General features: G+C 35.1%; 1 protein-coding gene across 1 annotated transcript in view; it reads right to left on the minus strand.

Annotated features, from left to right (window-relative positions):
* The window catches only part of bru3 (CUGBP Elav-like family member bruno 3), a 711,140-nt gene that overhangs the window by 41,154 nt on the left and 644,597 nt on the right, over positions 1–25,389 (minus strand). Inside the window, exon 5 of the mRNA XM_073082429.1 lies at positions 23,224–23,303. Within this exon, the coding sequence (XP_072938530.1) occupies positions 23,224–23,303 (80 nt within the window). The remainder of the gene's footprint in view (positions 1–23,223; positions 23,304–25,389) is intronic.

Consider the following 25,389-nt stretch of genomic DNA (forward strand, 5'->3'; position numbering starts at 1 on the left):
GTGCTGCTGTGTTTTGGTTTGAAGGATGAGATAACGGCCGTATGAAGCATTTTAACTAAGTTCCCGGGAAACCGGGTTTTGTGACCGATTAGATCGGGTAGGATTACAATCCTATTTGAGATTGATCGCAAATGCTACCAGATGGACTGCAAAATCGTATGCTACTCCTATTAAAAAAAAAATCGAACACACACCGATACAACGGATCACTACACTATCATTACCATCGTATCATTCCGATATGAGGGATCACTCGCGGACGGATCACATAGATATGTAAATGTTTCAATAAGGCGACGTACGACGCGTGACGGATACGGCCAATATGGGATCCGCCGGGATTGATTGCAAAAAGTTTTTTGTAGTGAGAATATATTCTGCTGATGTAAGTAGTCGTTATACTGATTTTGTACATTTTTGTATATTTATTGAAAACTAGCTTTTAGCAGCGGTTTCGCTCGTGTTCTAAAGTTTTTATCTATCCCGGGAATTCTACTAATTTTCTGGGTAAGTTTCATGTCAAAGTCAAAATTTCATGACAATCGTTTACGTAGTCAAGGCGTGGAGGTGTAGCAACCAAACAAACTTACATTCGCATTTATAATATTAGTTATAAAAATATTAATTGATATAAGTTTTTTTTTTGGCTCCTTAGGGGACGAATTACTAATTTTTTTATTTACTATTCACTTATCTATGTTACATAAAAACCTCATATGCATTTTATGCTTCGAGATTCATTGGTTTATCCGTTGTCTGTTTCTCAGTTTTTAAACTAAAACAAAATAGCGTTCTTTACTCATTATACAAAAACATAAAAAGGTTGTAAAAATAAAACCAACAAGGGTGTCCTTAAATATTTCTATATTAAACAGTGCTATCCGCTAGTACGTTGGCACCACGTGGCGTCTGTTGCAATAAACTTGCACTTGCACTCGACGTAATAATCCTGCTCCCAGAAAATAAAATAGAAAATTTTCCCCCTCACAGAATTTATAAGGATCAAAAAGTTTTGGACACACTTTGATAAATATTCATTTTAAAAGTTACCAACGTATTGAAGGTAGATCACATTTTTTTATGCAAGGCGTTCCATCTTAGTCTTCAGGTATAGTAACTATTGCCATCCTCATGTGGGAATCTAATCATGACCATGGGCGGCAGCAGCAACTTACCATCATACTCTATTGGTAACAGGAGTTAAATTATATTTTTTTTATAATATAGGATTACTCCTAATTTAATCTTAGATCCCCCTATACTCTACTCTATACTATAAAAATACTAAATAAAAGTATAAATATTTATTGGACCTAGTTTTATAGAGACGTACGCACCGATAGAAACTGCAATATTTTGTTAACGAGCATTCGAAACGAACAAATGGTATTTCATTTATTTCCTGTCGATGGCATCTATTGCACTGAACGTACGATGTCGAACGACAGGTTTATTTTATTTATTTTTACTAGTTTTCCCCTGACAATGTCTATAAAATATATCCAGTATATTTTCTGGTCTTACGCAGTTATGCTATTAAATAATTACAATTTCTTAATTTAAAAAGATTTAGGAAGAATTTGAAAATTTACGAAAAAACGGGGAATGCTGAACGAATTTTTAATTATGTAAGAAATGTTTGTATAGGCGAAATTATGAATTGTTTTTAAGAAAAAGCCACTTGAATTATACTTGAATTAACTTGATTAACTTGAATAACAAAAATAAAAAAAAACAGTAGTAGTTAACCAGCATTGGTGCGTAATAGCGTGACTAATAAGACTTGTTTTTTGTTCAAAATACACCACTTAAAGATAAAAAACATACAAACTGAGTGCAGTTCTAGTTTTATATTATTACATATATAAAACTCGTAACAGCGCACCAGCGGCCGCCCGGTGCGGATTATTGCGTGCGTCGAGCGCAGTTGCCACCAGTTTAAACTCCGTAGCAAATCTAACGAGTGACAATCCGTATTCTGCTTGAGTTTATATAAAAATACTGGACTTTGTGCTACAAAAATCTGTGTATTTAGGTGAAGGTAATTTAAATGTTCTTTAATATATAGAAATAAATAAAAATAAAAAATAATGATATTTTTTATCTAGGAAAAATTACGAATAAGGAACAATTGTTTTTTTTTTAAGAAATGTTCAAATAAAAGACATTACCTCAAACATTTAAGAAAAAATATACTAACCGGTTTCAATTATATATTACTATAAAAATTTAAGCTAGTAGTTGTCAGCCAGCGCTGCTACATAGCAGCGTCAATAACACTTGTTTTTAGTTAAAAAAACTCGTAGCAATGAGCCAGCAGCCGCCCGGTGCGGATTATTGCGTGCGACGAGCCCAGTTGCCACCAGTTTAAACTCTGTAGCAAAACTAACGAGTGACAATCCTTGTTCTGCTTGGATTTATACAATATTTTATGGGGTACTGAACCTTGTGATATAAAAAATGTGTATTTACGCGTAACTATATGAGTTACGCTTAAATAGAATAGTTTTATAGAAAAAATATAGGAGTATCTAATAAACCATTAATGTAAAAGGGAAAAAGAAAAGATACAGTAATTTTAAAAATCTTGACAATATAATGTTAATTTGCACACCTTATAAAGGTAGAATAAGAGACAATGTAATTTATAAATTAAGATCATTTTATGTACCTTATCCTTATGCAAATAAAGAAATTGAAATTGAAAGTTTTAATTTATTTTATACCTTGTTGCCTTAATGTCTTATTATTTTTCAATTGTATATAAATAGGTGTATAACATATATGTATGTATAAATAGGTATATAATAGGTATATAAATAGTTATACGTGTAAAATTAGAGTTAAACTTTATTTTAAATTGTACCTAAATTTTGCTATTTAAAATATTTACTCTTAATGTTTAACTAAATAATAAAGTCCCTATTTAAATTTAACATAAAATATTTTTGTTATTCTTATAAAACCAAGCCGCCCATACAAACAACTCAGGTAACTAAATTACCGTCCAGAACAAAAATATCCTTTTAAAAATTCAGTCCGAACTTGGGGCAAACACACTAACTCGTGTTTGCAGTAAGTTTGGCGGCTCCAATTTGGAGCAATTCTTGTAGGCAGCGCATCTCACCTCGGCTCGGATAAACTATGCTTGACATAATGGGTCCTTTTTATATTTTTATAGAAGTAGTAGACGAGCACGCAGTCCACCTGATGTTAAGTAGCTACTGCCGCCCATGGACATCTGCGATCAACCCCAGACAAGATCAAATTCCCACCCATGAGGACTAAGTTGGAATACCTCGGAAAAGTATGTCCCCCTTGCCACACCCTTCAAAGTAGAATACATCAGTTAAACAGAAGTATGTAGGTGTGACGGAGTCGCACCACAGAGGTACTACCGCCTGGTGCTAACGCTAGGAACAATTATCGTTTGAAAGAATCATTATATAAAAACAAACGTAGGCAACGTTTGATTTTATACATTTTCTTCAAAATTACAAATACTTCAAGGTTACAATATGTTTCATATATATGTTAAGTTCCATGTTAGATAGGATAAGGATATTTAAAAAAATAATAATAATTATTGTAATAAGAAGTAATACTTATTATTTAAACATACACCTGTAGAATAGATATATAACTTATCAAATGCTTTGGAAGTCGCTGGTATAGAGACGGTAGCAAGAGCCCGACGAATCAAACTGTTCAGAGTCCCGTGACGATATAGCCTGCCGGCACTCCTGATACAGGACAAGCCATGTCGACCCAACGTGTCCACCTCCTGCCCACACGGACAAAAGTGAGACTCGCAAATCTTGGCACCGAGCCGGAGACCTATAGAAATGCGTAACGTTATAGGATCCAGCACGGTGCCAATATTGTTGGAAGGGAGCGCGTGTAGCCAATGTCCTGATTCACTTTGGGCAACAGCTAATAAACGGGCCCTATCAGAGTTGTCAGAACATTGTTCCAGAAGACAGGCAAAAACAGACTTAAGAGCCGGTGTATCCCAAACGGATTGCTTGGTTTTATCTGACATAGATATATCCTCAGCCGGAAAGCAACCACTCCAGGCCTCCTCAGCCTCTGGCATGTACGTCACCCGAACATCATCCAAATTAGAGTTTAATATATCGGAGATGAGGGCGATCGTACTATGACAAGAGGCAAAGAAAGCCGGAAGCGCCAAACTTTCCGTGGTGCGGATACCTATGCCACCAAACCTAACCGGAAGAGTTGCCTGCATCCAGGAACGATCATCAAATTTTAAATTTAGAATTTTGGATAAGCAATTTTGTAAAAGCGTATCTAATATGTGAGTGACAGATGGGAATTTCCAAAAAGGACAACAACGAAGTAAGTACAAGAATTTTGGTGCGAATAAACAAAGGCGCAAAATGTACATAGCCATATGTGGTTTTAAATCAAAAAGTCGCTCCGAAATATTTTCAAAATTATGTAATTTTGAATTTACAATGGGTAAAAATGCATCATCAAATATTGGAGCACCTAGTAGTGTCAAATTTTCTTTTTCTAAAATAGATATGTTCGGTGATATTGAATTGAATTGACCGTAAATATGATGACATTGTTCAACTGATAATTTTTCCGAAAAGAATATTTCACATTTATTAAAATTTAAACTCAAACCAATATTATTAAAACGCCGGATTATGATTTTTAGGTCCTCCAATACAGTTGATGCATTTCCTCCCAAAGAACCATCATCTAGGTACCATACATTAAATTTCGAATTTAGTTCCATGATAATCGGTTGAATAGCCAAACTGAAAATTACTGGGCCAAGAGGGTCGCCTTGCTGACATCCCACACACGATTCGATGACATTATCACCAAATAATAATTTTGAGGGGGTACCATAACATTGCCACATGTAACCGAAAATCTCAGGCATTTCTTTTTGAATTTCTGCAAGAAGGGCCCCCCTATCTACCGAATTGAAAGCATTTTTAACGTCTATTTTTAGAAAAACCTCGTAATCTTTATTATTTAAAAATGTGCGAGCAGCGTGTACTGCTGCTTCGCAGCCACCCTTGACTCCGAAGCCGAGCTGCCGTGGCTTAAGCCGAATAGCCAATAGCTCACTATAGTTACGGCAGCACAACTTCGAAGCCAATCTTCGGATCGTACACCCAACAGCGATGGGTCGAATACCCCCATCCTTCTTTTTGAGAGCAACAAGGTTGGCCCCGTAAAGCACAGGCGTAATTTCGGGAGGAACTACACCTGCCAACATTATATTAATGAGGGCAGTGAGCTCCTTCACCAAATTTACGCCTGCTTCACCTAAAGACGGATCTGTAAGGTCTTTTAAGTGTTGCGGTGTAAGGCCGTCTAAGCCACCAGCAGATCCATTCGGAAAAGAACGGATAGCGATCTTGGTGGCTTCCTCGCTGACTCTCAAAAAATCGCGCTGTGAACTGCGCGGTGGACTAGGAAGCTGCGAAGATGTGGTTGGTGTGGGATGCTTCTCGCGAAGTGCCCCAAGCGTTTCAGGCGAGCGCGTAGCCATAGTGTCGTCAGAAAATAAAATTTTCGCAGCGCCTTTTACATCTCCATCGGAGAGTTTGTTTTCGATTAGCTTCAGAATATTGTTACGTACGGAATTAAAATTGACAGAAGACGTATTAATAGGAAGGACATTTTGGGAAATATTTTGTTTAATTAAATTAGTTAATGTTTGGTTTTGAGTTCTATTGTTTAAATGTAATTTTTTAAATGTGAATAATAATAGGTCTTTCCAAGCATTGAAGCTATTTTCTGCGACTACTCTGGCCACGTGCTCGGTAAGACATACAGCCACGGCATGACGCGCTCCTTTAGGGATTCGTTTGACCACCCTGATGTTATGTTTTAGATTTGCGAGTCTCTTGTGTAATGGTTCGTCATTACGGTCCCTATCTGTGTTATTTATATAATTTGAAGTAGAAGGTATATTTATTTTTTCTATACGGGGGACATGAATGCGGCTGCAATGAATTTTTAATCCCCGTTGGCCTTTATAAAATTTATTATCAACACAGATAGGGCATCGTAATAACGAATCACTAGACATCTATTAATTAAAAAAGAATAAAATCTCTAAAAAAACCTGTACAAATAATAAAACACTATAACTATGTCTTATTCTAAAACTTATAATTTATTTAAAGTAAATGGGCTATATTATTTATAATTATATACTAAATAAAGTTAAAAACACAGTTTTCTGGTACAAAGTAAATAAAAACAACAACAGTTTTAACTGCTTTCGAACACTGGACTGGACACTGGATAGTTGCAAAAACAGAAGATATTATAGTCGGAAGATATTTTTACGATCACGGGAAGCACTTGAATAGATTTTTGATTCGGTTTTCTCCTCTTTTTGTGGTGTGATTGCATCCTTGTCAAATTCTTTTCTGTTGCAAACAATGGCTAAGATGATGGACACTATATTGGCAGTAATAGTTATAGGCACTTATAGCACTATTTATTCAATAAGTATAACTTATTAAAATCACATAAATATATTATTTTATTATTTAAATTGAAAATTTTTCGGAGCTTTAATTTTTCCGTGACACTGTCATTGTCATTTTTTGTCTAGTTCCATGGAGTCTCGGACGACCCCTGATATGGGACGCAACGTGCGTTGACACTTTAGCCCCCTCTCACCTAGCTAATACTTCAGTGAAAGCGGGGGCTGCAGCCGACCATGCCCAGACTCTCAAGCGTCGTAAATATAGTAATTTATTAGACAATTACTTGTTTGCGGCGCTTGCTTTAGAGACAATGGGTCCATGGTCATCTGACATGAAAAAATTCATGTCAGATATGTCGACCAGACTTGTCACTGCTTCCGGTGACCAAAAAGCTGGCGGCTATTTTGCACAAAGATTAAGTCTTGCCGTGCAGCAAGGAAACGCCGCCAGCGTTTTGGGAACCATGCCTCACACGGCAATTTTAGATGGCTTATTTTATTTATAATTTTCTTGTATATATTTTGTAAATAAGTCCATTTTTAGTTTATATTTAACATTTAATGTATTTTAGTATTTAAAAATGTATCAATATAGAAAAAGTGAGTTGAATTCGTATAACAAATGCTTTGGTAGTTATTACTATTTGAATTAATACACTTTAGCTCATTTAATATACAAAAATATTTTTCCGACGATAAAATATCTTTTAACTTAGTCTAAGTCGGAACAAACAGACTAACTCGTATTAGCTGTAAGTTGGGGTGGCTCCAATTTGGGGCAATTTCAGTAGGCAGCACATGCCAGCCTGAATCCGATGGATAAACTTTTATTGACATACTGGCCTTCCGTTTGAAGATATCTACGTATATTCTCCATACTGTGTATCCTATTTAGGTTTTACGAGCGCTCTAATCCGAGCATCTAGGATAGTGAGGGCGTGGTGTGTACCAGTTTGTTTAAGGCGAAGCTTTGCTTTTTATTTATGTAAGGTAAGGTTAATCGCAAATAAAGCTGGGTGTAAACTTTTTATGTTGGTTACTAAATGTTGCTTGAAGGTAAAAGTATAATGTACTAAGATACTAAAATGTACTTAATGGGAATACAAGCTTCTGCGTGCGACTGTCCGTGTGTGCATCATTTATTATTGTACGTCAATTATTTAGTCAGATTATTTTGCAAACGACCAATTGTTGTTTTCAATTATCGAGTACAACAGTAGTGATAAGAACCAAACAGAATTTGACGGAATCGAGATACACAAATAAAGTTAAATATAATTTTTGTGTATTGTTGACTAAAATATCTATCAAATCTCTTTTAAATTATGCTGACATCGTATCAAGTATTCATTTAGTAAAAATGAGTAAAAAAAATAAAAATAGTAGTTCAAATAATCAGATGAAAATATAGTTTTATATAATAATGACTTGCGTTTACCACTGATTTAACAGGCTGATGTTTCCGGGTTCGATCCAAGCTCAAGTTTATATTTACACGGTAGATAGATAGATAGATAGGTACATGATGAAATTTGTCTTCCGGGTCTGGAAATTTTGTACTCATGTTTGTACGAGTAAAAGTACCTGAGACACCCGCAACAGGGCAAATATAGATGCTCTAGAATACGACTACGGGTGTTATAACCTTTAATTAATTTATCTTTCATCGAATCGTCAAACATTACAACCTAATTTACGTTTTGCACAGATTCGAACCCAATAAAGACTTGGGGTGTTGTTTGCAGAGCTTTTGGGCGGGCGGGGAAATTAAGAGATTTGGCAGCGGCACAAACAGCGTGAAACGACCCTTATTAAATGGAGCCCGGTACGGTGATTGTTTAGGGTCTGCAAGCACTGGGTTTTTAAAATTAAATTAAAAATGATTGCCACTGAGAGTCAGTTATACAAAAAATTCAAAGTTACAAGAACACACAATTAATATATGAACAAAGTTAAGTAGGTATATTAAGTACAAAAATATATTTTTTAAATTCATAATGTAAGTAAAAAAATCTTATAAGTCAATTGCTTGCTTACCTGTCTACTTGATACAATAATTAACTAATAGACAACTCCCAGCTTGCATTTCTTTGACCAGGAACATGAATTTTGCGTAACATAAATTAGCACTAAGAAAGACATTTTGAAAATTGTTCCCTTAAGTTTGTGAAAATTGTGACATCAAAATTCTGTTCGCAATTTCTGTGATGTATAATTGTACGTACCAACAGTGTGTACAGACCCCGTTTGAAGGCATTTTAAAATGAAGACGCAGTGATAACGGCGTGTATTTGTTTAGGCTTCGTTGTGTGATCACATTATGAGCTGTGAGGGTGTCCGCACTGGAGAATAAATGAGTACCGTTGTCAACATAGCGGCCTACGCGCTAAGAGTTCCGGGATCAATTTCCGGTTGGGTAGAAATTTTTTGAAGACTAAATTTGCAAAACAGCATGTATTTTACTTAAATATGAGGCCAATGCCGTCTATGGTAATAGCTAATGAACGTCATATACAAAAGGGTAGCCATCATACTATAATGGTAGGCTCATATAGCCTCATATCCCTACAACCAAAACATTAGAACATTCTTCTTCATGCTTCATGCTAGAAATAGATATAGTGGTGGTACCTCTCTGGTTGACCTGATTGTACCACCTTCAAAATATGATGCAATTGTATCTGTATTGTGTTTGTGACAAAACAAACGTTTCTTTATTTTATTATCTTTCTCTTTCTCTATTCCCAACTCTACTTCATTCTCATCATAAAATTATTAATCAACTCTTGAATTCCCACTAAAGACATAACCCTACCTCATCGCGCACTAAACATGATCTCGTATATTACGCGACGGTCTCGATGAAGCAGTTACTTTACCTGAGGTTAAAATGTTACCAGCGACCCGTCCCAAACCATCAACCCTCAAATATCAAATGATAAACATATATCTTGAGACAAGCAATTATAAACTCCGCTGGGGTAGCTCGTACCCCGTTCATTTATCGTAAAATGTGATGAGTTTGTCCTGTCACGTGTTGTCACTTAAATGGGTTGAAATTATTGAAAGTTAGTGATGTGAATAGCGAGTTGGATTGGGTTGGAGCTACGGGTAGATGCAGGGTTAACATTAATTGCCAATTATTGTCCCATCGCTGGCCACTGTTCACTGGCCAACTGACATTGAGATCTGAGTGAGTGAGACATTTAAACCTATTGGAGTATTATTGGTACTTCTCTATACGTTCACTTTATACAAGTAATTTCTAATAAGTTCTTCATTATCTTATACTCCATTACGTCACAGTCATTTGGGTTACAGATGGGGCATACATACGAGTACTTAAAATATTACTTAAATTGGGTCCTAAATTTCTAAAAGTCATGACGTATTTGGAATCGAGATAAAATAGACTTATTATACCCTTCAATAGTAAGAAACGTAGTGCTTGATAGTCATAATCCAGAAATCATAAGTACATGAAAAATCTTAATGATAGTAGATACATAATAGCGAAGTGGCTTATCGAGGTTAAGCTCCTTATTGAGAGATAAGCCGTAAAATTGCGGTGAAAAACCCCAGTAAAACAAGTACATAATACTACAGCTTTGCTGATCTACTGACTGGCGAGGTTTACTGAACAAACACAACCGTAATACACTTTTTAAATAAAGTTAAAAAATATACTGTATATTTAGTAAAACAGCAGTGTTAAATGCTGCTATGTTCTGTACCCTTACCATGAGTTTTTACGTTTTGACAAACATGATTGTTTTGGTATTTGTTTACGTATTTGCCCATACAAATTCCAATCAGCGCCTCTAGCGGATTGTGTCAGAACTAGGAAATCGTATGGGCCAATACGTAAACAAATACCAAAACAGTCATATTTGTCGAAACGAAAAAACTCCTGATAAGGGTACTGGTTTGAAGAGTGTGGTAAGGGAGATTTTTTAAAAGTATTCAAGCTTAGTCCTCAGGGGTAGCGGCGCATCTGTGGCAGACATCCGGTAGGAATCTACTCTTATCTGGGGTTGATGACAGATGTTCATGGGCGAGCTCCACTTACCATTAGGTGGACTGTATGTCCGCTTGCTACTCTATATTGTAAAAAATATATGTAGGCCAGACACGAAATTAATATTTTTTCATTTATCTAAGCACCCAAAAAGAACTCCAGTAACTTTACAGTCGAAAGACTTTTAATAATGTTAATTATTATCTGGAATTTTCTTTCCATCTCACTTTGAGTTATTCCAGACTTTAGAACATTCGTTAAGTTTTCATTTGCTATTGTTTAGCATAATTATTTAGAGTCGGAAAGTTGGGTTCAACTGTATACATTAAAATAGATTGTTGCTACAGATAACTGCGTAATTCGTTTGCATAATACTTTTAACTTTTATCGGGAGTTAAAACCGTTATTTGTTAAGGATTACTTTTTTCTTAAAGTTTTATTTTCTGGTCATTTAGTGAATTTATTTCTTTGTGTTTTCTTATATTCTTAATATACTTTGTAGTATTAAATCTTTTAAATAATCACGTATTTGCTTATATGTAATTAGAATATTTTTAACAGAAAAGTGCGTAGTTGCGATATTACACTATGCAATTAAAAACTATTTCCATAAAATACATAGACATTTCAATTTGTTACATTACAAAAAGAAATTGTAAGCGTGAAAAAACATTAACGTTTTGATTTAATTTTATAATTCAGAAAATTCCTTTATGTTTTATTATACAATTTTCCGAATTTAAAATATGAATACCAAGCCTTCATATACTAATAGTATATACTAATAGAAAATATATACTAATAGTAAAAAGTAAGCCTTTAAATATGAATATTTTATTGTGTTGAAAATTAAATTTATTTAAACGAAGTAGCGCATAGACTATAATCTACTCAGATGGATTCCAAAATACGTTCAGTTTTCTCCAAAGCTAATTATCTTTTCAAAGGTAAAAACGAATGCAATCGCATCTTATCACTTCGGATTGAAAGTTTTATTCTTCGTAAGCTATTTGCGATAATTGCTCGCACTCGAATGTAGTAAAGAGTTTTAAAACTTCGTCGAATTATGGCCGACGTTGAACGGATAAACGATAGACCTTATATTATATGGTTTCTAGAAAATCAAATGGAAAAAATATCTTACATGTGTCATCCTATTTGTTATTGGTAGTAATTTTGTGTTTATTTAATTTCAATTACAGTTAATGTGGGTAATTAATTGTAATTCAAGTATTTTGACGTTTTGGTGCGTTGTAAACACCGCTTCGTTTTTTTATATCTTACAGTAGGAGTGTGGTATTCAGGTTTTAAGATGTGGTAAAGCTGATTCATATCATTGCATCACACATGCGTTGCCCCTAACCAACGCATGTGTAAGTTTCTGGCAGAATCATCTTCATGGAGTTAACCAGAGTCTATCTACGATAAATTAATAAAAAAACCTACAACTGCAGCTACCATTTAATATTACCAAAATAGCGATGCTCCACAATCGCTAATATATTTCATTTTAGCCGTCATTGTATCTAGATTCGTTACTCGTTATTCGCCGACGATGAAACACTTTACCAGGTGAGTGGCGAGTGAAAAAAGCTCTATCGACTTAAAATCTCTTTCGATCTCGGGATCCATCTTGGATTTTCTTTTATAGCTGTCAATTTATGTAAAAAGGCTAAAGTTTTCCAAGGATCTGTTGGCTTATTTTCGGGCGTCGAACGCGAAAATAGAATTCGATTAATTGAGACATTCAGTGCCGTTCGAACAATGTCTGATCTTAAAATGGGATAATAGAGATCAGGGCATGTCAATATAAGGGTTTCGTATGGGAGAATTGTCGTAAAAGCCTCGTATGACATTGTTTGTTGTCAATAAAGGGTTCTTTGTGTTGTGTTCCCGTTTTTCAGTGTGTAACGTTTATTATAATGTGTTCGGTTTACCTATTGTTTAATGCTGCGTTGTAGTTTAATACAGGTACTACATTTGATTGGACGATGTAAGTTAAATACTTTAATATCTTGGGGTGTCATTATACGATTAAAATGTGTGTATATTTTTTATTTCAAACGTCTTTTGAGACGTAGAACTTGTTAGTTAGGCAATTGTTTTAACTATTAGCGTATTGTATATTGATTACAATACTTTTTTTCACCTGACAGACATGTACTGTATCAGAACTTATTGGAAATGTATGGGGAATACGAAAACAAATACAAAATCTGCCATTTTTGTAAAAACGTAAAGCTCATACTAAGGGTACTGGACATAAAAAAGCTTATTTCCTAAATCGTCTCTCAGTATTTTTTTTACGTAAATCGTATTCACATAATTACAGATGAACTTCATTTTGTAACATCTTTTACAAGGAAGTAGACACATAAACAATTTATCGGTCCCCACCATAAAACAATGAGGCCTGTTACTAAACAAAATAAGTTGATAGTTTCCATAAAATACCAACAAGGCCTCAGATACAGCATTGTTAGGCGACCCTTCCCGCTCGGGGCGGCGTACTTGAAAATTTCTCTTAATAAGGTTAGTAAAAGGTTTCGGAGCCAACACAATTATTAGAAACAACAACCGGATTCCGGATGCTCTTGAAATCTACTACAATATTGTACTACTATTCTATAGTATATTAAATAAGATAGTATCAGTGTTTTTAATTGTGACTAGTTATCAGATGTGGCGATTAGTGGCGAATGTAATCTAAAATATATTACCTCGTAGTATATGGGCGATATATTCGTAAGATGGTAGACGAAGGTGGTGGAACCCTTTGTGGTTCGACTCCGGTGGCACCACCGCCACACCTATTTCTACCTAATAACAGCAGTGATAGGCGCTGCAGTGTTTCAGTTTGAAGGGTGTGGTAAGGGAGAGGACATATTCAGAGGCTCAAATTATAAAGTTACGGGAAAATTTCGTCGTAATTATTCAGTCAGTTCAGAAAAACAATAAATATAAGATTATAACCTATATTATAAACATGATACCTTAATATACACTAGTGATGGCATCTCAATTAGAGGGTCCGACATTCGGACCCCGCGGATTTATATGAATAATATAAAACGCTTAAACGGTAAAGGAAAACAACAGGGGAAAATTCCAATGTCGACGACGAATAACTTGAAGTCTCGACAGAAACTAATGAAAATGAAATAAAATGCACTATATTATACTAGAATAACATTATTTGTATAGTAAAGAACAATTTCCTTCATAGTATAAATGTGTACCCACTCCCAAAGGGAAGCTGATAACAAAAGTGTAATTGTGGAAGCTAATAAACAGTATACCTGTTCATAAGTAACTCGCTGAAAGAGTTTGCGATAGGATCGTGAAATACAATTATTGGGTATATAGAATTTATTATAATAGAGCAGGATGGTATAGAAATTCTCAGAGTACGCTCGCTGGCCGAATTGAGCGGGGAAAGTATTTATTATCGGTTATTTTATCAAACATATTCTTGTGCGCAACTAAGGCTTTATAGAGTCTTCTACCTTGACCAGCAGTTGAGTGTGAGTAAATTTGCAATCTTGTTAATGTCGTACGTAAAATAATAAGTAATGAAGAGATTATTAGACGAAAAACAATGGAGGTTATAAAATTATGATTCTTTGGTTACACATTTCGGGTGACTGACGTTGGCAAAGTCGATAGAACCTCGAGGGATAGATAGGAAAGGACTTATATGTATAAGCAAGCAGTGTAAGGTATCCAACAAGGCGAACTGGCGATTTTGCAGAAGATACCTTGAAAATGTTAAATACGCAGATTTGTAGTAAACGAGTAGTCACCACCAATGCTGACGCGACCCATGCAGATCTCTCATTAGTTCCAAATAGTACAGGAGCCCTATTCGAGGGCTTGCTCGGGAAAGTTACAACTAAGGACTTTGTTAGGACCCACGAAGTTGGACCACATGTATTTATTACATTTAGTCTAAAAACAACATAGCAAAAATACAAACAAACTAATTTGTATCGCTGTCTTAAATAATCCTGAACGTATTCTTAAGCCGAAAAAAGACGATAGGTATCAAAACAAGAGCTAAAAATCATTTTTCTTTCCAATTAGCAAACATGACTGGGAGGAGCTGCGCCCCCAGGGGGTGCCTCTGCATTCGCAACACTTGTGTATTTTAATTTATTTCTTCGTTTATAAAACGTTCCGAGACCTCGGAAAAGGATTCCTTCCTCCTGTAATATTGCCCTCTCAAGCGAACAAGGCAGGTTTTATTTCTAAAGCGATGTCAGAAACAAAGAAGTCCTTTAGTATTGTAATTGAGAATGTTTCTGTGATATTTAGCTTAGTGCTTTGTATGTCGACATGTTGTACTACATTTTTAACCTTCGAGGCAAAAAAGAAAATATCTCTGTTTGTTTACTAATATTAGAGGTAATCTAATAAGAATTTGTTCCGGCCTCAATCTGTGTGTTTGTGCATTTTGGGCCCTTAAAGGGGTGGATTTGTTTAAATGCAGTCTTATTAGCAAATTTATATTAGAATAATTAATATAGAATATTTTAAATTGTAACTGCTTTTGATGAAAATCGGTTTAGCCGGTTAAATTATCAGTTCTCAGACATGCATTTAAGATATTACATATAATTTATAAGAAACTATCGTACTACGGAGTTTGAACTCCATACCCCGTAGATGATAGAGTGACAATGACCCTACTAAAGAAAATAAGGGGCAAAATCTAGGGATTAAATTAAAAGTTAAGTCATAAGAAGGACGTTCGGCGCTTGATATTAAGGTACATAGCTAACTCGCTAGTCTAGACTGGTTCGTAAGTATGTAGTAAAATATGAAGGTCTTTGCTCAGAAGTGTTTTCAAGAAAATTAACAGATCATTCCCTGACTTTTAATAAGCAATCTGGAACAGCTTAATGTATATTGTAAAAGAAAAAATTAAGATAAGTTTTTACTTGATAACGCATCTATGATCAGCTTCAGAACTTGTTCTATATACCCGGTTACAAATAGTCTATGTGTGTTAATATTCACTAACCATGGCTCACCAAGGTGAACTGCAAACTCCATCAATCTCAAAAAAAAAAGAATCAATAATTACGCTACGAGAAATCAGAGCAAAAATCTCCACAGCACGGATACAATTCGAATGTGTTTGAAAGGTGAGCACATGACTTCATACCTAGACATCATATAACATTGTAATCAAGTGCGAACTACCGGGCACGGACGTTGCCGGAACAGAATGGAATTCGGCGACCCCGCCCGATAATTCCTTTTATACAAAGCGCCCCCGGATCTCGTCTCCACTCCGCTTAATGACGTTTTTGTGTCAACCGGCTGTTTGTCTGTCACCCCTGTAGGTGAGCTCGTCTTTAATCAGAATAGTTATAAAATTGTGAACGGTTTTGTGATGTTACGACGAATAATTTCGATCAGATGATTTAACGACAAATGTCTATCAGATATCCGCATCAACTCACTATCGTTATGAGTCAACGACAAAAATGGCTTACCTAAAATTAAATGTGCTAAAAATTTTGGTGTTCAACGTGACTATTGTATATTTTTTTTGTTGTCGGGATGTATTATACCAATTTAAGATTTTTTAATTATTATGAGTTTTCATTGCTTTGTATGCGAGGTTGCGATAGTAAAAAAATACTATAATAATACTATAGTCACATAGCGTTTAGGGTTCGATCCCCGGCTAGGCCGACATTTCAATAGGAACTTAAAAAAGTTTGGAAAATCCAAAAGTGCACGACTCATAATGCTCATTTAATTATGAAATATATAAAAAAAAAAAAAAACTTAAGTCGTTCAAAATTAATTGTCGAAAAAACAGCTGTAGTAGGAAGAAGGTACTGCACAAGCGCCCCTGGTGGAATAAATGTACATAATATCTATAGATATACTGTCTTGTAGTTTTCGTTTTTTATTAATTGCAATTAAACGACACTGAATTAATTAATCATTCGCATTCAGTGACCTACAATCGTCGATTAGATTTTTTTTTAAAAAAAATTAACTCAAATGATGGATTTTTTCACAAGTTACAGTGTTTTCAGGTTTCACACATGACGGACAGGAATTTTTTTTGACCTATTTTGGTGTTTTTTTCCAATTCTATTGCAGTAAATCAATTTTTAAAAAGTATGAAATTAATCTCCATTAAATTATATCAAGGCTATAATAATAAAAATAGCCGCCAAAATGAAGCGAAAAAAATTTTTCGATCGTAAAGCACTCTCTGATGCTTCGCATCATGAGTCGTGCAATTTGAATGTTTAGGAACATGCCTAGGATGTAGGTAGTCCAGTCCATATTCAGACATTTTTCCATCGGTGTAGCATGCAGTCCAACTGATGGTAAGCAGCGATTAACATTGTTGTTATTAGAATATCTATATGTTCTACATAACTTTTCAAATGCAAAATCCATTACAACAGTCGTAAGAAACACGAGTAAATCAATATTTGTACAAAATACAAGATTACGAGCAATAGGAGGCGGCAGACAAAAACGTCATTAAGTGGAGTGGAGGACGAATCCGGCGCTTTGTATGGAGGGAATTATCGGGTTCCAAATTCTATTCTGGTTCGGAATCGGTCTATTCTGAAACTCCGCTCGTTGCCAAGTCCATACGTACTTCTCGTTATTAAGATTACAATGTTGTTTGGATTACGTTGAGTGGGATGATGTAGCTTTTGAATTTTCTAGCTTTTTTGATAATATTAGTGGTTGGGCGATTAGTGTTATTGATGGTTCGTCATCGTCATTAATCTATTACTGTTTCACTGCTGGGCACGGGTCTCCTCTCAGAATAAGGACGATTAGGCCGCAGTCCACCGCGCTGTCCAAGTATGTATTGTAGGCTTCACACACCAATTAGTTTTTTTTTATAAATGTCTCAGATATGCAGGTTTCCTCATGATGTTTTCCTTCACCGTTAAAGCAATTCATAATTAATTTCTTTCTAATACGCACTTGATTGTCGGTTATGGAGAGTAAACTTGCAAATAAAACAATATTAATAAACAAATTAATTATATTAAATTTAGTGTTCAGGCAGGCTTAGTCTTCGTCTATGGACCTTAGCTACATCAAAATATCTCTTCTTGAAGGGATTTTCAAGGGTGAAATGGAATACGTCTTACAACCTTGGTACAGGCAAACATTAAACCAAGTCGCAACAGTTGCACCTACAATTACGTACAAAGACAAATTCGGGCGTATTTGCATAAAGAAAGCGAAAGATAACTCTCAAAATTAAATACGACGTCAGGAATTTGCATGAAGAACATTGAAGGTACATTAAACTAGGATTTCGCAACCATTATAATAACAAAGTGGCGTCCAACCGAGCTTCTTTTGCTTTGTCCCGACGCGGTTGTATGGAATTACCTTTTAGAATTAATAATCGGGTTTCATCTTGCGACAAATGATGTTTATTTTCAGATTGCGAATACGTATGTTAATTAATATTTTTTGAAGTTTTACAGTGAAAGAACTTTCGCTACACCCTTTATAATAAAACAGTTTTATTGTAATATGGGTTGGTGCTATTTCTGCTTTATAACAGCTATATCAAATGTTGCTGTGTTCTCATATAAAGAGTGTAATAAGAGAGATACACGAAGCTTTGTAACTTACTTGTCAGCGTTGTCAAGTATTGCCTACATTGTTTTCGACCTAAGCTTAAATTTTATTTTTATTTTAAGTTAGTTATAGATAGCTATGGGCGATTATAAAATTTACGATTGAGTGGACAGTACGCTCAAGAATCTTTAAGTATAGTCGATGTCAACTAATTGTTGCCCAATGGTGCGTGGTCTCTTCTAAGGCTGTTGATTGGCAGACTTCTATCATCTTTGAGTCCTTTTCAGACGTTTAAGTATGCAGGTTTCGGTATTATGTTTACCGTTTAAGCAACCGTTTAACGTACCGTTTAAGCAAGTGACAATTTCTAATATGCACCTAAACTGTACCAGGTTATAATACACCAAAATCGGCATTTCCTGACGTACTTTCAACTACAAGTAGTCCATTAATAAAGTCCGTTTCAAAGACTACTAATGAGTCCCTAACTAATACGCAGTGGAGAAGTTGCCGAATGGATTAAGCAACGCTTACCCACGCACATGTGTTTCAGAAAGTTGCTTCACGTGATAAATCAATAGAAATATGTACAAAGAAAGAAAGGTGAGAGAAGTAATTTTGTGGGCGTCCACTTGTTCTATAACGAGCGAGAAGCGAATATAGGCGATATGAATAGTATTCAAATGATTGGGATTTTTATGTAGGTAATGGTAGTAGCGATTTAGTACGCAATTCTTCTAAACTTACTTGAAATGAAATAATTTGTCAAAAATTTAAATATACGATATTCTATCAGATAAATTCAAAACAAACCTTATTTCTTGACTTACTCCATTAAAATTTGCCTGTCTAAAAATTTAAGTCTGAACGTAGAAAATGTACATGTAATAATTTTTTGTATTAAAATAATGTTTACTAAACGATATTTCTTATCGCTGGTCGTTTGAAGGGGAACAGATGGATTATGCCCGCGAATTTTCCCATTCCGATTCAGCAAGTCAGAAGGTTGTTGAGAATAGGGAAATAGTGTACATGTGATGATGCGGCTCTTTGTGATACGTGGATATTTCATATCTTGTTATAAAATCAATTTGGATTTAAATGTGGTTAATCCCTTCGTGGCCTAGTAGTACGGTAAAAAGTCGGTCTCTTAAAAATTTATTGAATATAATTTTTATTATTATACCATAATAATAGCAAACAAGCTTTGTAAGTGATCAGTGCCGTGATGAAAATCTGTGACAACTCGATTTAAAAGAGGTTCTGAAGTCCTGAAGACTTGAAGTCGATTATCTTATCAAATGCTTTGTCTTTCGTGAGGACGAAGATGCTCATATGCAAGTTAGCCGGTATCTCGGCGATTATCTTTCGTTTTCATAAAACAAGACCGCAATTACATACAGATCGATTCCGCAAACGAGCACCTCAATCGTGCCCGTCTATAACAGTGACAAATAAAAGTTGTTGCCACTCCCCAAACAATCGGTCTGCCACTGTTTACCACCACTGTTTGTTGTACCATCACAAACACTTGAACTGAACAAGTATTGACACTTTTCACGGTCACAGTACAGTCAGATGTTGTTACGAGTATGTTGTTGGACTGTAGTGACTATGTAATGTCGGGTGCTTAACCATTTGCTACCTTTTATTATTGTTTTTTGATCCGAAGTAGAATAGTCCTTTGTTGGTGGTAGAACTAATCCTTCTTGTGCGGAGAGGTAGAATTGCCAGGTTTTTCTAGCATGACGCAGTTCTTGAGCTTTTTGAAGTGTGCTGGCATGTACAATTGGTCTCAGAAAGAACCACTTTGCGAAACCTGACCATCTGGTAGTCTGCATGCTTGTATACAAGTTTAATTTTATAAAAAAATCCGAGATTGAGATTGAGATTTTAGATGCGCAGCTGCTTTTGAGGACTGAGTTGGAGCCTTAGATTAAGTTATATACTTTAAGACATATTTTAAACTGTTATTATATGTGCGATATGTAAGCAGCAGTATTATTGCAATGGGGTCACGAAGTGTACTTCCACCATTTTATATCATCAGTTTTTTATTATGAGTAAGAGCTGCTTCAAATCCTTTAAATTATGCGAAAATTAATAGAAAAGTTCAGATAGTTCTTGTTTGCAGAAAAGAAATAGTTCTCCGACTCTAAACAGTGCAATGGCTTGTCGGCGCGCTGTTTCATGCATACAATAAACTTATTTCAAAAAGCTTTGCTACAAATTTTCCCAAACATACGAATTACGACATGCATCACTTACCAACGGGTTTGCATACGAACGAGTTAGCGATAAGCTATGGAATATTTTGCCCTCTAGTTCAAAATTTAATATTGAGTCAGTTTAAAAAAATAGATGTCATTTTCTCGGTTATGTGATTAAAACAAAATAGCCTTTAACTAATTTACAAAATAATACATTTCTGTGGTAAATAAATAAATGAGTATGTATCTTTTATCTGATTATTGCAAAGTTTTTTCACCGAACACTGATTAAATGTTTTATTTTAACTTTTATCGGTTTCAAAAAGTTTAAATAAATATAAAACTTGTAAATACGAGTAACAAGATTTCATAATAATTTTAATATTAATTAAATTTATTTTTTATTATCATGTTCACAGTTCCTAAAACCCTGAAATAGTTAATAATTTCTGAACTTTTTAAATTCGCTCGTCGAATACACTTGCATCGTTACTCGCTATTGCTGCGAATAATCCCTAAGATAAAATGGTCATATCAAAAATAACGAGGGGCATACGAATATCTAGCATGTGCATAGAAAATAAACGACATATCGTACGTATTTCGTTTGACAGCATAGTTTTGAAACAGTGGCGACTAGCATTTTATATAAAAAGGATAAGTGGGAATAGGGTTGTTTATGTGGGTTCGGTATACATTTTATATGTCCGTCGCTTTTGGCTACTTGTTCTCTCAGAATAGGAAGAGTGTCGGCCACTGTTGGCACCACAGGCCAAGTGTTAATAGGTGCACTTACACTCATTTATGAGAACAAGGATAACTCTGAGATGCAGGTTTCCTGGAATGTTTTCTTTGCTGTCGAAGCATATGATAATTAATTGCTAATACGTAAAAAACCTTAAAATGTCAGTGTATGTTTGAGTTTTGAACCTAGTATACACTGAACCTAGTATAAGTGAGACGTCATAGTTATAACACAGATAATCATAGGATTCGACTGTGAATGTAGAAAGTGTAAAAAACGTATTTTCACTCTACGCCGCGGAACCCTAAAAATGAAAAAAGTAAAAACCTAGCTTGCAAACAATTTGCGCGTTGTAAATGTGTGTTCGGAGACTTGAGGGCGAATGAGTAAAAAGTCCTAAAATTGAGTGTCCGGGGCAGCCGCTTAACTTTTAATTACTGGGGCCGTTCCCGGGCTGAGGGTCTGTGCACACTATCGTGCTAAACTCTCAGGGCATGAGGTCAAGTATTGTATGAGGTGGGTACTTGAGGGTAGTTTAATCTACTTGCTTTACGTTAAAGTTCAAACCGAATCATTGTTTTAAAATATAAGTTACAGCGATGAGGTTACACTGAGTACCCAAATATGAATAATAAATGAAGAAATATGAAACTGTGAAATTTATTCCCGATAAAAATCCAAATGCCTTGGAATGTCTTAATGTTTAATCATTAACATTAGCGAGAATGGACTGACGCGTGACTCCACAATATTGTGGCTCTACCCTGATCTATAACCGAGGGATTCAAAGTATCTGTAGTAGCTGGCGGAATAGGGTACTTTTTTTGAAAATTTGGCAGGCGATAAAGCACTGTTCTTACTTTACACGATTATAATATTAAGTTATAAATATTCCATTATCAATTCTAAATGTAAATAGTCCCTTCGTGCGGCTACGGTAACACCACTGTCACACAAATTTCGTTGTAATAGGTAGTTGTACAGCCAAGTTATCATTATTAATTTGCGTTTTTGGCAATCGGGGTTTAGAGTTATAGAGTTTTATAAAGAAAAGCAAAAAAATGCTATGAAAATATATTCGCATAAAAAAAAATTGATTTATTTGTTTATTCCTTTCCATTACTATTTTGGTGCACTAATTGCTCAAAAATCGATTTAAATCGAAATCGAAAGATGTAAAAGTACAAATTGCGATCCGTGAAGCAGTTTCCATTCCAAAATGCTTAAACACTCAAAGTACTGTAAACACTCGTACAGACGAAGTTGTGAAAGCAATGATAGTTCCAGTATGGATCGCTGGTTCCTCTAGTGATGGTGTTCGATTGTTTCATCGTTTGTGACAGAATACCTGAGTGCACTAGTAATTTGCAATGGTTTCGTCAATATCAAATAGCTATATGAATTTGGTCGAAAGTAGATTCGTAGGAAAAAAAGAAAACCAATCGAATCTTCAGTTTCATTAATTACAATTATTCACAAGTTACTCAATAATCGGTTCTAATCGAAATCTGATAATTATAAATCGATTGCTACGAGCACAAATTGTGATCCGTGAAGCAGTTTCCATTCCAAAATGTTTAAACACTAGAAAGTACAGTAAACACTCGTACAGACGAAGTTGTGAAAGCAATAATAGTTCCAATATGGATCGCTGGATTCTCTAGTGACGGTGTTCGATTGTTTCATCGTTTGAGACAGTATACCTGAGTGCACGAGTAATTTGCAACAGTTCTGTCAATATATGAATTGGTTTAGGGCCATTTGTCATAATAATTTTGCAAATAAGTTAACAATATAACAATTATATTGAATTGAATGTTTTAATAAGTTGTACATCAATAGGACAAATACTATAAGGAATAATAAATTATGTTGCATAAATATATGAAAAAAATATGGAATTATTTTTAACATGTATTTAATAACTACTTCCCAATATTAGTAACTCTATATTTTTTTTATTTTATGATTTATTAATTGAAAGATTTAGCCATTTGACCCTACTTGAAATTAATTGGTTGACAAATTTAACAAATCAATTATCGTTTATAAACTGAAAAATATTTTTTTTAATAATCAATCAAACCTAATCTCGAAAACTAGAACACCCGTAACTTTGTAGTCATATCAGGTTGACAAATCGCCCGTTTCCTGTAGTACAGTTGAATGCACTTACCGGCATAGTCTGACTTCCGTGCAAGCTGGTGATGGCTGCCTGCGCTTCTTGGTGCGAGCTGAACTTCACGAATGCGCAACCTGGAACAAACAGATTTATGTTTAGTGAACGGCGTATCATTACCAAAGAACAATGGTTATCTCAATGCTTGACGATTCGAGTGGCGGAGCGGTCACCACACCTGTCTGAGGTGCTTAGGCTTCCGGGTTCGATCACTGATTAGACTGATATCAGATTTTATTCTGGGTCTGGATATTTGTGTTTTGGTCTTTTTGTGTGTCCATGACACCCACAACAAAGGGACTCCTAGTGGAGGGTTGTCAGTGTAGTAAGCACCTCTTTTTATTTAAATAAGCTTTGACAAGATTGTTTTTTAAAATGTAGCGAATTTGAAAATTTTAAATAATTATCTACCATCTAATATTTTTTATTTAAAATAATTATCTACTAAAAGAATTTTGTCATCAGATGGTAAAAGGTCGGGGCAAGGGCTCAGGTGTGGAAACGCAAATGTTCTGCTAAGAAAAGTAGGCTCCACTTTGCCGGGCACTGAAATTTTATAGGGGACCAATTGAAGGGACATACAATACAAGTACAATAAGATATCATGTAAAAGGGGTTAATGTTCATTTTTCCTGTAATGTTACCAAAGTTAAAATAATTTACAAAAACTATGTTAAAGTAAATCTTTATAAAAATTGTATAATGGAAGCAACATACGTCATTTTTTCCCCATACGTTCACACACATGTGAGCCCCTAACACATACAACAGCATCACTGCTATGTCATTGTGTCAAAAATAAAAAGAAAAGAGTGTAAAAACTCCATTAGTCATCTGTAAATTGACAGAGTGCCAACAATCCTGAAACAAACAAAATCGACCACGAGTACAGGTAAATATAAACGGCGAATGTACGTCGGAAAAAATTTGAATGATGTACATTTCACGCCGTAAACAGAAATCCATTCAATTTCCATTCGTCGCTAAAAGCTGGTTGTGGAAAAAATTGGTAGCTGGAAAAAAATTCGTGCGAAAAAACGAAATCTTAAACAACAGCGCAGCGGGATTATCGCTCAATTTTTCAATAACAAGCTGTCAGGACGCAGCACTGCGGTTCGGGGTATCAATCTTAGTCCCCAGGTAGGAGAGAGACGATAGATAAATTCCACGCGAGAGAAAGGGAGGCGAGACGTCATGTCCGCTTAATGACGACTGATGGATCCCCGCTTATGAAGATAGGATTACCTAAAGCCCGAAACTTGGGTGTAGAACTAAATCAGTTACCAAAATTCGGCTTGATCTTTTAGAAATATTAGACGTGTCAGGTGCTTTCTGAGGCGGGCGGAATAAAGAAAATTAGAAAGGTAAAACCTTATTTTTCCCGTCCCTTCTCCCGGTATTCTTAATGCGTAGTGAAATTTTATCATGGCGTTTCGTTTTCTTACTGTTTCTGGGAGAAAAGATAACCTTTAACATGTCATTGTATTTGTTTGGTCATCGAGAGTTACAGAGTTACTTGTAATGTCTAATCTAGAGAAGGTGCAAGAACTTAAAATGAACTTTGTCAAGTTTGACGGATTTGGTAAGAAATATTTTCGTCATTGAGAAGATAAAAATTCTTCAGATATTACGCGCTTGTGGTCAATATTAGGTAATTCGAAGTTATTTCCACGAAAATCTATAGTTAAATTAAGTAGATATCATATTCTATTTTTTGAACTATGGTTTCCGTGCTTCATCGGTAACTGCAATAGATACGCTGGATTCGTTCTTTTGGATTTAATCCTACAGCGGCCTCGCAAAAGGAAAAGAATATAATATATTATGAACATAACTAAAATAGAAACGTTATTTCTGTAATACAAAACCTTTACCTAATTAAATATTGGAGGTAAGAGACATCAGAGACAAATATGTTTTTAATTAAACGCTTAATCATGTTCCAGGATCAATAAAAGCCTAAATGACGATTGGTCAAAGCGAGAAAAAACCCCCGATAAACAACATTCCTGGCATCATTAACAGCATTTCAGGTCCCCGTTAAAAGAACAAAGGCACATCCCGAGTTAAGTTGACGACTTCTTATTGGATCAACGGTAGCCGAAACCGTCGAATAAAAAGTGTACAAAGAGATGGAACTATTTTATCAGCGGTGCTCGGGGC

The sequence above is a fragment of the Epargyreus clarus genome, unplaced genomic scaffold (assembly GCF_041222505.1).
Source record: "Epargyreus clarus isolate Ecla_fem2 unplaced genomic scaffold, WU_Ecla_fem_2.2 ptg000018l, whole genome shotgun sequence".
Taxonomy (NCBI): Eukaryota; Metazoa; Arthropoda; class Insecta; order Lepidoptera; family Hesperiidae; genus Epargyreus; species Epargyreus clarus.